Source organism: Anomaloglossus baeobatrachus, chromosome 10 (assembly GCF_048569485.1).
Source record: "Anomaloglossus baeobatrachus isolate aAnoBae1 chromosome 10, aAnoBae1.hap1, whole genome shotgun sequence".
Classification (NCBI taxonomy): Eukaryota; Metazoa; Chordata; class Amphibia; order Anura; family Aromobatidae; genus Anomaloglossus; species Anomaloglossus baeobatrachus.
In genome coordinates this window covers 58,133,360-58,149,538 of record NC_134362.1, presented here as the reverse complement: position 1 = coordinate 58,149,538, position 16,179 = coordinate 58,133,360, and the positions used below count along the sequence as shown (strand labels likewise).

Genomic DNA, 16,179 nt, shown 5'->3' with positions numbered 1-16,179 from the left:
AGCTTTAGTTGATGACTTTTACTGCAAGGACGCTTGATGTTTGCTTTTGTTCTATTGCAATGAAATTGGTTGTACATATATTTTGAGGATTGTTTCCTATTGAACACAGCACATGTAGTTAACTGTGTTAATGCTTCCAAGATTAGAGATGAGCGGACCATGGAAGTTCGGGTTCTGCGGCTTCAGCTGGACTTTAAATAGTTCTGCTCTGGACCCAGACTTCACCTGAACCTGATTGGAAGTCACTGATTTGGCAGTTCGGCTCTACACCCACATACAGCCAGCCATAAACAGCACTTCCAGGGGAGGGAGGACGGGGTTTTTAATTTTTTTTTTTTTTTTTTGTGTGTGTGTTTTTGTTTGGTGCAAACTACATCCGATCACGCTGTTGTTACCCCCCCAGTGTGAGCCGATCAAACACTGCAAGCAGCTCTCACAGGGCTCAGCACCAAGCGTCCCTAAGCACAGCAATGCTCGCTCGAGTGGTTTGTATACGTAAAGCATCCAAACTCTAACACTGATATTATTATTTATTTTTCTTTTTTTCTTTTGTAAAGTTTGTGTTCGGTACGAACACTAACCTTTACTGTTCGGGTTCGCTTATCGCCATTCTAAATAGATATGCAAACCATGTAAGGCATAGTCCAATCTTCCTTTGGAGATATAAAGTTTAGACTTGTTTTATTCTATATTGTCTTCACTTTTTTTATATTTAAGGGCTGTTTCCATCTCGGGCCCTTGTGGCTGAGGTGAGAATAACCCATCTTTGCTTCGATCACAGGAGTGTTTGATATGTAAACAGCCAAGAGAAGCTGAACTCTGCTGTTTCTGTAACACGTATATAAAAAATGGGAGTTACAGAATCCGAGTAGCATAGTGAACTGCTTTGCTTTCCATATGTAGTAGATGGTAATAACCCCTTTTAGGGCTCCCTCACACTTGCATATACCACGGCTGAGTGCTATTCTATATCTTATCAGATAGCACTTCTCCAATGTTATACTATGGGGCATTGCCCCATCATATCTTTTTCTCATGCCGATTCGACATGACAAAAAAACTACTGCATGCACAATATATCAGACAGTGTGCATTGCTTCCTGTCATTTTGAAGACTAATGAGGTGACATACGCTCTATCCTTGGGAGTGAAAGCAGTTGAATATCCCTGATGTTATTTTTAAGACATCTATAAACCCTGCCTGTAAATTATTTTTTTTTGTTGTTGAGGCTGGACAGCCCTTTTAAGTTAAAGTTCTGAGATGTACTTTTCTTCATCGTTCCTTATGGGAGACCCAGACCATGGGTGTATAGCTTCTGCCTCTGGAGGACACACAAAGTACTACACTCAAACGTGTAGCTCCTCCCTCCGGGCTATATACACCCCCTGGATGACAATCTAACCAGTTCAATGCTTTGTGTTCAGGAGGTCACACACACATGCATTCTCTGATTTTTAATTTTTAAGATTTTTGATTTCAAAGATATGGAAGAAAAGCGGGTCCAGTCTGGACTCCCGGCATGTCCCTTCTCACCCCACTGTGTCGGCGGTGCTGTTAAGGTTGACTTTACAAGGCTGGAGCCTTCACATGCCGCGCTCCTTCACCATCCCCTGGGGCTCTGGCTTGAAGTGGGAGCCATCACGGTTCTTTCTGCCTTGCAGGAGACCGGTCTCCATCCGCAGCCCTGTCGGGTTCCTGCCGGACGGAGCGTTTAACCCCCCCCCCAGGGACTTGGCCCTGCGTCTCAAAGCTAAGTATTGAGACGTTTTTCAGGGGTCCCGGGTACATTTATTAAGGGGAGAGTGTGTCTTTTGACTTTGCTGTGAATTCCGGCCGGTTCTCTGGGTTTTTCCTGAGAACCGCGCCGACGGTGCCTGCTCGTCGGCCGCATGTAAAAATCTAGGCCCCGGCTTCAGTTGCGGCCTAGTTTCGTTTTCAGCTTCCCCTGCATGATTCATGCAGGGGAACAGTGTGGCGCCGCCCACCGGCCGTTCAGCAGAGGGGAGGACACTCCTCTCTGCGGAGATGTTTCCCTCCCCTGTATCTCTCCTTGGCCCTCCGGTTTCCCGCTCCTGGGCTAATCCCCGCCCCCCCTCCTCACTCCAGCGCCATTTTATCAGCGTTCTCACACTGATCGGCGCTGGCTGCTGCAGCTGCTGCATCCTGGAAAGCAGACGCTTCACTGGGGGTCCGAGCTGTGGAATCCAGAGGGCACACAAAAACCGGTCTGGTAAGCCACAACCTCTGGTTGTGGGCTTTATTACACATTCTCAGGGGGTCATTCTACAGAAGTATTTCTCCACCAGACCCCGACCCAGGAACTTACGTACCTAGGGATGCAATTCGAGACTCTGCCGGCACTTGTGAAGCTGCCCTTAGTCAAACAGCAGTCCCTTCATCTGGCGGTGCGCTCTCTGTTGAAGCCCTGCCGTCATTCCATCAGGCACCTCATGCAGGTGCTGGGTCAGATGGTGGCGTCAATGGAAGCGGTTCCCTTTGCCCAGTTCCATCTGCGTCCTCTGCAGCTGGACATTCTCCGCTGTTGGGACAAGCGGACCTCTTCCTTGCACAGGCTAGTGGCTCTGTCGCCGCAGACCAGGAGCTCTCTTCAGTGGTGGCTTCGGCCCCTCTCTCTGTCCCAGGGACGCTCCTTTCTGGCCCCGTCCTGGGTGATTCTCACCACGGATGCCAGCCTCTCCGGCTGGGGGGCAGTATTTCTCCACCACCGAGCACAGGGCACTTGGACTCCGTCCGAATCAGCCCTCTCGATCAATGTGCTGGAAATCAGGGCCGTTCTTCTAGCTCTCGTAGCCTTTCACCACCTGTTGGCGGGCAAGCACATTCGAGTCCAGTCGGACAACGCGACAGCGGTTGCCTACATCAATCACCAGAGCGGGACTCGCAGCCGCCTGGCAATGTTGGAAGTTCAACGAATCCTTCAGTGGACGGAGGGCTCCAAGTCCACCATATCCGCGGTCCACATCCCAGGCGTAGAAAACTGGGAGGCCGATTATCTCAGCCGTCAAACCGTGGACAGCGGCGAGTGGGCCCTGCATCCGGCAGTGTTCAGGTCAATCTGCCGCAAGTGGGGCACTCCGGAAGTGGATCTAATGGCATCCCGGCACAACAACAAGTTTCCGGTTTACGTGGCTCGCTCCCACGATCCTCAGGCCTTCGCAGCGGACGCGCTGATTCAAGATTGGTCTCAGTTCCGTCTGGCCTATGTGTTTCCCCCTCTAGCTCTCTTGCCCAGGGTTCTGCGCAAGATCAGAATGGAGGGCCGTCGGGTCATAATCATTGCTCCGGACTGGCCCAGACGAGCTTGGTACCCAGATCTGCTCCGTCTGTCCGTAGAAATGCCGTGGCATCTCCCGGACCGCCCAGACCTTCTCTCTCAAGGTCCGTTCTTCCGCCAGAATTCTGCGGCTCTCAGATTGACAGCGTGGCTCTTGAGTCCTGGATCCTGACGGCTTCAGGCATTCCTTCTGAGGTCATCTCCACTATGACTCAGGCTCGGAAGTCTTCCTCGGCCAAGATTTACCACAGGACTTGGAAGATTTTCCTGTCCTGGTGTCGCTCTTCCGGCCATGCTCCTTGGCCGTTCTCCTTGCCGACCATCCTGTCCTTTCTACAGTCCGGTCTGCAGCTAGGACTGTCCCTCAATTCCCTCAAGGGACAGGTGTCGGCTCTGTCGATATTATTCCAGCGGCGTATCGCCCGACTGGCTCAGGTGCGCACCTTCATGCAGGGCGCATCTCACATCATTCCTCCTTACCAGCGGCCTTTGGATCCCTGGGATCTTAATCTGGTCCTCACGGCCTTACAGAAACCCCCCTTTGAGCCTCTTAGGGAGGTTCCTTTGTTTAGACTTTCACAGAAAGTGGTTTTTCTAGTAGCCATAACTTCTCTCAGGAGAGTCTCTGATTTGGCTGCGCTCTCTTCGGAGTCACCTTTTTTAGTGTTTCACCAAGACAAGGTGGTTCTCCGTCCGACTCCGGATTTTCTCCTTAAGGTGGTGTCTTCTTTCCACCTTAACCAGGACATTTCATTGCCTTCCCTTTGTCCGGCCCCTGTGCATCGCTTTGAGAAGGCGTTGCATACCTTGAATTTGGTGCGGGCGCTCCGAATCTATGTGTCACGCACCGCCGCTTTTAGGCGGTGCACCTCACTTTTTGTGCTAACCACGGGTCAGCGCAAGGGTCTCTCGGCTTCTAAACCGACCCTAGCTCGTTGGATTAGGTCGGCCATCTCCGATGCCTACCAGTGTTCTCAGGTGCCCCCACCGCCAGGGATTAAGGCGCACTCGACCAGAGCTGTCGGTGCCTCCTGGGCTTTCAGGCACCAGGCTACGGCTCAGTAGGTTTGTCAGGCTGCCACTTGGTCTAGTCTGCACACCTTTTCGAAGCACTACCAAGTGCATGCTCATGCGTCGGCAGATGCGAGCTTGGGCAGACGCATCCTTCAGGCAGCTGTCGCCCACTTGTGAAGTTAGGTTTTGCCTACTTCTCAGTTTTGTTTATTTCCCACCCATGGACTGCTTTGAGACGTCCCATGGTCTGGGTCTCCCATAAGGAACGATGAAGAAAAAGAGAATTTTGTTTACTTACCGTAAATTCTTTTTCTTATAGTTCCGACATGGGAGACCCAGCACCCTCCCTGTTGCCTGTTGGCAGTTCTTGTTCCGTGTGTTTCACCAGCTGTTGTTGTAGACAGAGGTTCCGGTTTTTCCGAGTTTTACTCTGTCTACTTATGGGTGGATGTCCTCCTTCAGCTTTTGCACTGAACTGGTTAGATTGTCATCCAGGGGGTGTATATAGCCCGGAGGGAGGAGCTACACTTTTTAGTGTAGTACTTTGTGTGTCCTCCGGAGGCAGAAGCTATACACCCATGGTCTGGGTCTCCCATGTCGGAACTATAAGAAAAAGAATTTACGGTAAGTAAACAAAATTCTCTTTTTTTCTGTATTATTCACTTTCTCCATTGTTTATTAAAGATAGAACTTGTTGGATAATGAAATGGATTTAAAATGATATTTTCTCAATGTTACTCTTTTTCCAGCATGTCCTTCTAAGTTTAAAGTTTTTCGAGCTGTCTTGGGATCACACGTACCCAGATGAGGAAGAACACATTTTGTGGCTTGAATTTGATGGAGACAATGAAGGAACACCAGTAAATAAGTTACTGAAAATATATTCTAAGCAGGTAATAATCCTTTTTGGTTCTAGTGAAATATTATGTTGGGTTTAGATCAGACGTTCTAATGCTCTACAAATGTACTAGATTTCAATATCTCTTTACAGACTTTAGTTTTTTTTTCTTTTGCACAGCTGAATATAGCTTTATCTTTAGATATGTCACAATATTTGACTCTTTCCAAGACAAAATTGTTTGTTTTCACTGAGTAAAAAAACTCTGCATCTTACAGTTCCAGCAAAGTGGATGGGATGCATAGAAATATCATGCTCAGCGTGCTTTTTATTTTTACCCTGCGTAAACTGACCTGCAGGGTGTGTTTATAAAATCCATGTGTTTCAGATGACTTGTCCAAGGTAGGTCACCCGGCAGCTTCTCTCAGTCTTGATCCCCTAGACTGACAGATCTCTGCTTATCTGTGTTTATAAGGAGAAAGCGGTCAGTCTAAGTAAGGGGACCGGGACTTGGCTTGGACTAGTCATCCAAGAAACATAGTCCCAAGCCACCCTTTTCAAAGTATAGCTTCTCTGACATACGGGAGCATTTTATAGCAAAACATACACTGCTGCAATAATGCAGCCAGTGACTGATTCCTGCTGCCATGGTTAAGGCATCATAAATCATGTATCACGCATGTAAAGCGCTGCGGAATATGTTGGCGCTATAGAAATAAAGATTATTATTAATCTCCTGTTTGTTCCCTATAATGCTTTGGTTGACCCCCCCCTACTGCTCCTTTGTAAAAGGTTACCAACCAGCAGGATTTTACTATATAAAGTAAAGGCAGTGCCATAGTGGCACTAGCATGGTGAATAAAACTATACCTTCCGTTTTCATATTGGATCTTTGATTGCAGAAAAAAAAGTACATAAAGGTCCAGATATTTGTGCATCCTGTGATCGACGTGTACAGCGGGCCAGGCCTTTTGTGGATTGGGTGTAAAAGTCCTCCTCCTTCCTCCCGTATGGCGTGCCACCTTTTCTTTAATTAAATATTGCACCACCATTGCTGCTGTTGGCAGCGCGTGCTTATCACTACAGTAATGTTGTCTTTATTAAAATGGCGGCGGAGTCTGCGCATGTGTGTACCATGATCTCTGGCTCCATTTTATTGAAGACACTGTGGAGAAGATTATGAGCAGGGGCGTGTGCGCAGATGGGAAAACAAATTCAATCTGTGCATGCGCCAATACCATTCAAAGTGTTTTCCACAGTGTATTCAATAAAATATTGTATTTTTCCCCGTATCCAATTAAAGATCTCTACCAATTCCGATATATAGCATATCCTGAACCTATTCTAAAATTTTTCTATTATAAATGACACTAGTTTTCTTAATTACAGGCTGAGCTGATGAGTGGCCTGATTGAGTATTGCATAGAGCTCAGTCAAGGTAATGACTTGCCATCTCCTGAAACTATTCCTGGGATTTCACAAGATTCTGAGAAACGCACCAAGTTACGCAGACAGGAAAGCGTTGTGTGTAATCGCATTAAAAATCTTACTACAATAGATTATGTTGATGACGGTAAGTCGCTGGTAGTGTGGGCGAGCATGAAAAGCGTTTACAAGCTCTTTTTTTTTATTAGGTAAGTCTTACCACTAATCTAAAGTTGGCCAGCTTTAGTGTCCCTATGTTGTGATCCCGCTACAGCATCATCAGAGTGCACAGTTCTGGCTAACGGCAAAACTGTGCCACTGGTCCGGGCTGTCAATATTCAAGAGCGCTACTGAAGATGACAAGTGAACACAATCCTTCAAGAGAATGACCCAACCAGATATAAAGAAATTGATTGTTCAAAATGCTATTTTATGACACTTTCATTAGGAGATCAGCCAAAAAAAAACCCAAATTCTTAACTGGGCACACTTCACATCAGGATTTGTTTTGGCTCATAAAGGGAGGTTTCCCACCACCGCCACTATCTCATCCCAGTGTTGGCACATAACAAGGGATGTGATGATGGGGTCTAAAGGCCCCTTTACACAATGAGACTTTCTAGAGATCCCACCAGCGATCTCAACCTGGCCGGGATCGCTGGAAAGTCTCTAACAGTCGCTGGTGAGCTGTCAAACAGGCAGATCTGGCCAACGACGCAGAAGTGATACAGACCTGCAGAACGACCTCGCTGGAAAGGGATCGCTAGCACGCCTATGGGCTGGGTCGCTAACGATGTCGTTGTAACGGTGTCAAACACACCGATACATGCTGCGCAGCGGGAAACAAAGGACCAAAGAATGGTCCTGAATGACTTGTAGCGATCAGCGACCTCACAGCAGAGGCCAGGTCACTGATGCGCGTCATACACTGCAATGTCGCTGGGGAGGTCACTATTTACGTCACAAAACCGGTGACATTACAGCGATATTGCAAGCGATGTTGCAGTGTGTAAAGGGGCCTTTACTCTCCCTTAAACAGCCCCTTCCACTATCACAGCTGGTGCACAGAAGAGTAATGGCTTTGGCATTACACAGAGCCCCCTTTTATGCACATTTCCAATTATGTGCCAACAGAAGGTAAGGAGGAAAACCCCTTTTTAGGATTGTACGAACCTCTTAAGTACAGCAAGACCAGCTGTCGGCATATCAGGTACATACTGAAATATCAGGTGAGCTTGAATGTATACTGCAGAGGAATAAATCCCTTCAGAACACCTCTGGCAGCACTTTTCTCTGGGAAAAACTGGCAAACTCCTGATATTCTGGTCATAACTCTTTAAGATTGGCACACAAACCTACAGGTTTTTTTCAAAACAATTAATTAATGGCAGCCCCATTAATGCAATAATTAAAAAAATGCCGAAAATATACGTCCTGTTGTGGAATGAGGAGGAAGCGTGTAGAGAAAATGTCAAAGTATAGGGTGGGGGGAGGGGGGAAGAGTTAGTATAGAGACACCCTGTTGTGACCCTAGTACTACATTTACACCTAGAATCCCTACCTAACTGCAGAGGTTTGAACACTATAGAGATAATGGAATTACTTCTCTGCCATCTTATAAGACGCTACAAAACCCTAAGGGCTATACAGAAAATGAGGAAGGGAATTTTCATACAATTCAAATCTTGTAAAGTCCAATAGGCAATATTCCAGAGGAATAATGAAAAAGGAAACCCAGCTACTAAAGACTGTCATACTAAGAAGACAAGAGTACATAAAATATCAGACCTCTAGATATATGCCTTCCAAATATCCTGGCCCATACAACTTGTGTCAATGTGCTTCTCCCTCCTTGATATGGCTTCTTTTGGAGACTAAACAAGAGATGAGTGAGTAGAGTATGTCCATCCATAAAACATAAATAAAATGACGCCCAAGTGATGGTGTGTAAGCAAACCTACTGGTTCTGGCATAATTATGCATCTGAATTTTAATCTTGAGTCTATGGTCGGCTTCTCTCTCTGCCGGACCACCGCAGAGACACCTTTTCTTCTGGTGTTTAGTTTCTGTTATCTTTGCTTCAGTTCTATTAGGTTCTATTAGGGTAACCGGTGTATTCATTTACTCATTTGTCTGCCCAATACACTTTAGGGTGCCGCTTTAAATACGTTCCTCCTGTTGGTATTTCCTGCCGGTGATATTCTCATTTTGAAGTCCAGCCATATTGCTGTTAGTTTCTGTGGAAGACCAGCTAGGATATTTCTCTGTTTGTTCTCCACTCTGCACCTATCTTATGTTTGTTGTCAGTGAGTAGGTGGCATATTCTTTATCAAAATTCACCTTCTCTGGTATTTTGTATTTTTTTGGTTTGTCTTATTCACTCAAGGATCACTTTCTAAATCAGCACACCTTACCTTCTGTAAGTAAGTTTCACTCTGCTCTGTCCTGTTGTTCCTTAGGAGGAATGTGAAGTGCTCGATGGCCGATCAGGCAGCATAGGCCCGAGTTGCCATTGTTTTGTCTGTGGTCAGGGATATTTCAACTCTCGCAGGAACCACTAGGGATTGCAGAGTTGGAATCTCTAGTCTGTACAGGAACTGGCAGGGTCAGCTACAGTTTTTTAATGTGTTACCCTTACAACTTTTGAGTTGCTATACAAACATAACATTTGTACCCACGACGCATAGACTATCTGGGCAATGCCATGCAGAGTCTATCATGAGGGAGGGCACACTAGGCCTACTCCTAGGATTATGGTGGTGGGTGGGGGGGGGTCTCACAATGTCCGGCAGCCAGTTCCCTATAGTCTTATTTCCAAGTACACTAAGGGCCGCTTTACACACTACGATATATCTAACGATATGTCGTCTGGGTCACGTCGTTAGTGACACACATCCGACATCGTTTGACATATCGTAGCATGTGACAGCTACGAGCGACTGTGAACAAGCAAAAATACTCACCTTATCGTTGCTCGTTGACACGTCGCTCATTTTCAAAAAATTGAACGTCCTTCTGCGCGCCGGTTGTTCATCGTTCCCGAGGCAGCACACATCGCTCCGTGTGACACCGCGGGAACGATGAACTGCAGCTTACCTCCGTCCCGCCGGCAATGCGGAAGGAAGGAGGTGGGTGGGATGTTTACGTCCCGCTCATCTCCACCCCTCCGTTTCAATTGGCCGGCCGCTGTGTGATGTCGCTGTGACGCCGAACGTCCCTTCCCCTTCAGGAAGTGGATGTTCGCTGCCCACAGCGAGGTCGTTTGGAAGGAAAGTACGTCTGACGGGGGTTTACGACTTTGTGCGACACGGGCAACAAATTGCCCGTAACGCACAAACGATAGGGGCAGGTGCGATCGCACATGCAATCGCACAATAAATCGCCGCGTGTAAAGCGGCCTTTATGGCACAGGTTTAAAGTACAGATTTGGTGGTGGAACCAGTGATGCAGCCACTTCTCCAAAGTGTCCCAAGAGTCGTTTTTCAACATTATGCCAGGCCACATGTTGCTGGTGCTACTGTGAGAAGCCTGCGTAGCTTACACATGTCACCATTGTCTGAAGCCCCTCCAGTTACTCAGGGAGCTGCCAGCAGTGGATCTTGATGATTTGCTCAAGTGCATTCAATGTGGCAGAATATTCCTCAGACAACTATTAATAACCTTATTGATGGCAGCCAAAGTGTAAGTGCGGGGATTTTGGCGTGTGGCACTCATACTCCATACTGAAGAAATTGAGAATTTTTTACATTTTTTTTTATTATTTATTTATTTATTTTAGGTTTTAGCATTTGTATATAATATACATGTTTATCAATCCTGTGTTTTTAATAAATCCTTAACTTTGCATTCCTGATGTTGCAATTACATAGTGAGGAGTGTGGTTTTGTCCTTTCATCATCCAGGCTCTTAAATATGAGCTAGCATTAGCTGTAAATATCGTACAATACTGGTACTACAATTACAGATATGTGACGTGTCCTATTGATGCACATTTTGCCTTCGCTTTTCCTTAGGTACAGAAATTAAACGTGTGAAGCCAAAAAGAGCCGCATCATTTTTCAATCGACAATCTACCCACAGCTATGCTTCTGTGCAGCCTTCGGAGACTCACGGGCAGAGCTGACCTTTGCTTCAGTAGAACGCTAAAGACCAAATGGACTTCTAAAGCACTGAACCTTTAATATCCACTATATGGACCAAGCCAAAAATTGAGAACTTTAACAAATGTGCCTAATTATTTTACTGCTGTATCCAAAGCCATGGACCTTCAAGGTTGCTGGGATGTAGATATTACCTTGGAAAGTCTGCCATAGAATTTCTTATGAAGAAATTGCCTTCATTTCTGTAAAGCAAAAACATCTTGTGACCAAGCTGCATTAAATGTCTTCCTATATTACTCATGTTAACTATCTCTTTGTGTCATACACAAATTATTTCCTGAAACAGTGAGTCAATACCTTTAATAACCTTGAATTGGCCAATATATCATAAATCAGACATAATTTGGCCTATGGATTCAGTTATTAGTGATCTGGTGCACTTATTAATTTCTACTGTGTACAAATAACAATATTCTGTTAATCTGCTCTTTATATATAAAAATTGTTAAAATAAACTTTTCTGTTGCAGTTTAAGGGTCCCTCGTTATTTTACAAATACGTCTTTATTATAACAATTCTCTCTCTTTGTCTCACTCTGTCTCTTGCTCTTTCTGTCTGTCTTGCTCTGTTCTCTTGCTCTTTGTCTTTCTCGCTCTCTTAATCGCTGTCATTCTCTCTCGCGCTCTCTTTGCTCTCGTTCGCTCTGTCTCTTTCCTGTCATTCACACTGTCTCTTTTCTCTCGTTCGCTCTCTTTGCTCTCGTTCGCTCGGTCTCTCTTTGCTCTCGTTCGCTCGGTCTCTCTTTGCTCTCGTTCGCTCGGTCTCTCTTTGCTCTCGTTCGCTCGGTCTCTCTTTGCTCTCGTTCGCTCGGTCTCTCTTTGCTCTCGTTCGCTCGGTCTCTCTTTGCTCTCGTTTGCTCTGTCTCTCTTTGCTCTCGTTTGCTCTGTCTCTCTTTGCTCTCGTTTGCTCTGTCTCTCTTTGCTCTCGTTTGCTCTGTCTCTCTTTGCTCTCGTTTGCTCTGTCTCTCTTTGCTCTCGTTCGCTCGGTCTCTTTCCTATCATTCACTCTGTCTCTATTTTCTCTCGTTTGCTCTGTCTCTTTGCTCTCGTTTGCTCTGTCTCTTTGCTCTCGTTTGCTCTGTCTCTTTGCTCTCGTTTGCTCTGTCTCTTTGCTCTCGTTTGCTCTGTCTCTTTGCTCTCGTTTGCTCTGTCTCTCTTTGCTCTCGTTTGCTCTGTCTCTCTTTGCTCTCGTTTGCTCTGTCTCTCTTTTGCTCTGTCTCTCTTTGCTCTCGTTCGCTCGGTCTCTCTTTGCTCTCGTTCGCTCGGTCTCTCTTTGCTCTCGTTCGCTCGGTCTCTCTTTGCTCTCGTTCGCTCGGTCTCTCTTTGCTCTCGTTCGCTCGGTCTCTCTTTGCTCTCGTTCGCTCGGTCTCTTTTTGCTCTCGTTCGCTCGGTCTCTCTTTGCTCTCGTTCGCTCGGTCTCTCCCACTCTGTCTCTCTCGCTTTCTCTTGCTTTTTTTGTTTCTCTTGCTCGGCCCCTCACTCTCTCTGTCGGCCCCTCGCTCTCTCTCGCACTTTGACGCTCTCTCGCTCTGTCTCTCCCTCTCGCTTCCTCTTGCTCTTTTTGTTTTTATCTTGCTCGGTCCCTCCCATTCTCTTTCCTCTTGTTCGCTCTCTGTCTCTCTTTCCTCTCACTCTGTCACTCCCACTCTGTCCCTCTCGCTTCCTATTGTTCTTTATGTTTCTCTCTGTGTCGGGCCCTCGCTCTCTGTGTCGGTCTCACGCTCTGTCGGTCCCTCATTTTCTCTGCTGCCCTCATTGTCTTTGTCTCCTCACTTTTTTTTTTTTTTTGTCTTTTCCTCTCTTTGTCTCTCACTTTTTGTCGCTCTCACTCTTTGATGCTCTCTCGCTCTGTCTCTCCCTCTCTGTCTCTCTCCCTCTCGCTGTTTGTCTCTCTCTTGCGGTTTGTCTCCCTCTCGCTGTTTCTGTCTCTCTCTCTCTCTCTCTCCCTCTCGCTGTCTCTCTCTCCCTCTCGCTGTCTCTCTCTCCCTCTCGCTGTCTCTCTCTCCCTCTGGCTGTCTCTCTCTCCCTCTGGCTGTCTCTCTCTCCCTCTGGCTGTCTCTCTCTCCCTCTGGCTGTCTCTCTCTCCCTCTGGCTGTCTCTCTCTCCCTCTGGCTGTCTCTCTCTCCCTCTGGCTGTCTCTCTCTCCCTCTGGCTGTCTCTCTCTCCCTCTGGCTGTCTCTCTCTCCCTCTGGCTGTCTCTCTCTCCCTCTGGCTGTCTCTCTCTCCCTCTGGCTGTCTCTCTCTCCCTCTGGCTGTCTCTCTCTCCCTCTGGCGGTCTCTCTCTCCCTCTGGCGGTCTCTCTCTCCCTCTGGCGGTCTCTCTCTCCCTCTGGCGGTCTCACTGTTTGTCTCTCTCTTGCTGTTTGTCTCTTTTTCGCTCTTTGTCTCTCTCCCCCCTCACTCTCTGTGTGTCTCTCTGCCTCTTACTTGCCACAAGTCCTACTCCAGTCCCTGCTGGAGTAAGATTTGTGACATTGCAAAATCATGAATCTCATCTCATCATGAATTTTGATTTGCGAAACTGGATTGAGAACTCAAACAGTGCAACAATTTTAGCACAACCTTAAGTTGCACCAAAACGTTGCGACTTTTCAAAGCTTTTACGCCAAAATGCTGGCTAAAAGCTTGATTAATCAGACCATATGTCTTTACAAACTACATTTTTGTTTCAAGTAGTCAGTGATTTGCTGATTGCCTACAATAAATAAAGGGAATGGATATAGAGGAGTCCACTAGGTGACAGTGTTTGGCTTTTAAAATTACAGAGCACAATATGCTGGTACTTTTCCACTCAACACCAGGTTAAAAAAAAAGGTACTGATATCCGATGCTTCTAAAGACAATCAAATATAAAATGCAAATTGCTACGTAGAAATGTATGTGTATGAATATACTGTGCTAACCTGTTATTCTGCTTTTTCAGCACTTCATAAATAATTAGATCATTAAAGGGGTTGTACAGGATTAGGATAATGATTGCTTTATTTCAAAAATAGACTCACACCTTTTGCCTAGATGTAGCAAAGCTGTAATACTGGATACAACCCATTAAGCCAAGTTCTTTGTAATCTTTTACAACCCTTTTCAAGAGTCACAGTTCTCCCTGCAAAACAGTCATATTTTAATCTACCATGATCATGTCATTCATAGTTTTGTTTTGCTGGCTGTTATTCATATTACACATAGTAAGAGTTGTGCGCCTTTTAATAAATCTGACCCAAATTATTCTTACCATGTTGATATTACAAAATAACACTAAAAACAGATACCATTGTCTTTTGATATATTTTCAAAACACTACGACACCCAGCTTCTGTTAACATCATATTCAGATGTTATATGTGGTGTATACGCCAGGAAAAAGGGTGACCTATAAGACTTTTTTTTTTTTTTTCTTCTTTTCTTCTTCCTTTTACAGTGAGAGCCTGTGTATATTTGGATATATTCCACTATAGGCCTGTATATTGCATCCCTGTGTCATAGGTATACATTGGAAAAACCTCCTGACAACCTACGAGGTAAGCTTATAAAATATAGTAATGTGCTGGGATAGAGTGGTTAAGTTTAGAAAAAAAAACATTTTCATATATCCTATTAGTGAATTCAGAGCTTTCAACTTTGCACTTGAAGCCCCTATAACTGCCTTGGCTTTCCTGTGGTTCTCAGCTACAGGTTAAGGCCGGGTACACATATCCAGCTTTTCGCCGGTTTAACGGATGTGGCGGACGCCAGTACAGTATGATACAGTACAATGGCAGTGCCGCAACTTCCGGGTCACATGCTCCGGTCACATGACAGCATGTGACCGGCACCTGTTGCGCTGCCAGTGTACTGTATACACTGTACTGGCGTGCGCCGCATCCGTCATACCAGCCGGATATGTGTACCCGGCCTAAGCCTCATAGGAGCTGGAGACTTTGCCTCTTTCTTCAAGCAGAAGATTGACAACATCAGAGCAAGCTTTGGCCCACAATCCCCAAAGCCCCTCATCATAGCTACTCAGCCCTCTTCCTCCAAATCCAGCTTCTCCCCCATGAGGAGAATATCATCTTTCCACTCTACTCTCAAGATCACATCTAACCACCTGTGCACTTGACCCGCTCCCGTCGCACCTCATCCACAACCTCACCGCAGTCCTCATCCCAGACCTAACCCATCTCTTCAACCTATCACTATCAACTGGTGTATTCCCTTCATGCTTTAAACATGCTTCGATCATACCCATCCTCTGTGTCTAGCTACCGCCCCATATCCCTTTTCCCCTATGCCTCAAAACTACTGGAGCAGCATATCCATCTTGAACTGTCCTCATACCTCTCCTCCTGCTCCCTCTTTGACCAGCTACAATCTGGCTAATGACCGCATCACTCTACTGAAACTGCCCTAACTAAAGTCATCAATGACCTACTAACTGCCAAAGCCAAGCGACACTACTCTGTCCTCCTCTTCCTGGACCTGTCCTCTGCCTTTGACACAATAGACCACTCCCTCCTATTACAGATTCTCTCCTCTCTGGGTATCACAGACTTGGCCCTATCTTGGATCTCTTCATACCTAACCGACCGAACTTTCGGTGTCTCCCACTCTCGCACCACCTCCTCATCCCACCCTCTCTCCATTGGTGTCCCCCAAGGTTCAGTTCTCGGACCCCTGCTGTTCTCCATCTACACCTTCGGCCTGGGACAGCTCATAGAGTCCCACGGCTTTCATTATCCTATCTATGCCGATGACCCACAGATCTACCTCTCTAGACCTGACATTACCTCCTTATTAACCAAAATCCCACAATGTCTCTCTGCTATTTCATCCTTCTTCTCTTAGCGATTCCTAAAGCTTAACATGGACAAAACAGAAATCATTGTCTTTCCTCCTCATTGAACTCCTCCACCAAGCCTATCCATCAAACTTGATGACTGCTCACTCTCCCTAGTCTCACAAGCTCGTTGCCTTGGAGTAACCCTCAACTCTGCTCTATCCTTCAAGCCGCACATCCAAGCCTTCTTCACCTCATGCCGACTGCAACTCATAAATATCTCCCGGATGCGTGACTTCCGTAACCAAAAATCAGCAAAAACATTAGTACATGCCCTCATCATCTCCCGCCTCAATTACTGCAACCTCCTGCTCTCTGGCCTCCCTTCCAACACTCTTGCACCCCTCCAATCTATCCTGAACTCTGCAGCCCCGCTTAATCCACCTCTCTCCTCGCTATTCCCCAGCCTCGCCACTCTGCCAATCCCTTCACTGGCTTCCCATTGCCCAAAGACTCTAGTTCAAAACATTAACCATGACATACAAAGCCATCCATAACCTGTCTCCTCCTTACATCTGTGACCTAGTCTCCCGATACCTACCTGCATGCAACCTCAGATCCTCGCAAGGTCTCTTTCTCTACTCCTCTCTTATCTCCTCTTCCCACAATCGCATACAAGAGTTCTCCCGTGCCTC

The 16,179-nt window shown here is 46.4% G+C and overlaps 1 protein-coding gene across 1 annotated transcript in view; it reads left to right on the top strand.

The window, feature by feature from the left end:
• The window catches only part of FRMD8 (FERM domain containing 8), an 83,299-nt gene extending 72,098 nt beyond the window's left edge, over window positions 1-11,201 (top strand). The window contains exons 9-11 of the mRNA XM_075326814.1: window positions 5,060-5,203; window positions 6,538-6,721; window positions 10,587-11,201. Of these exons, the coding sequence (XP_075182929.1) occupies window positions 5,060-5,203; window positions 6,538-6,721; window positions 10,587-10,696 (438 nt within the window). The 3' untranslated portion in view covers window positions 10,697-11,201. The remainder of the gene's footprint in view (window positions 1-5,059; window positions 5,204-6,537; window positions 6,722-10,586) is intronic.
• The last annotated feature ends 4,978 nt before the right edge of the window (window positions 11,202-16,179 follow it).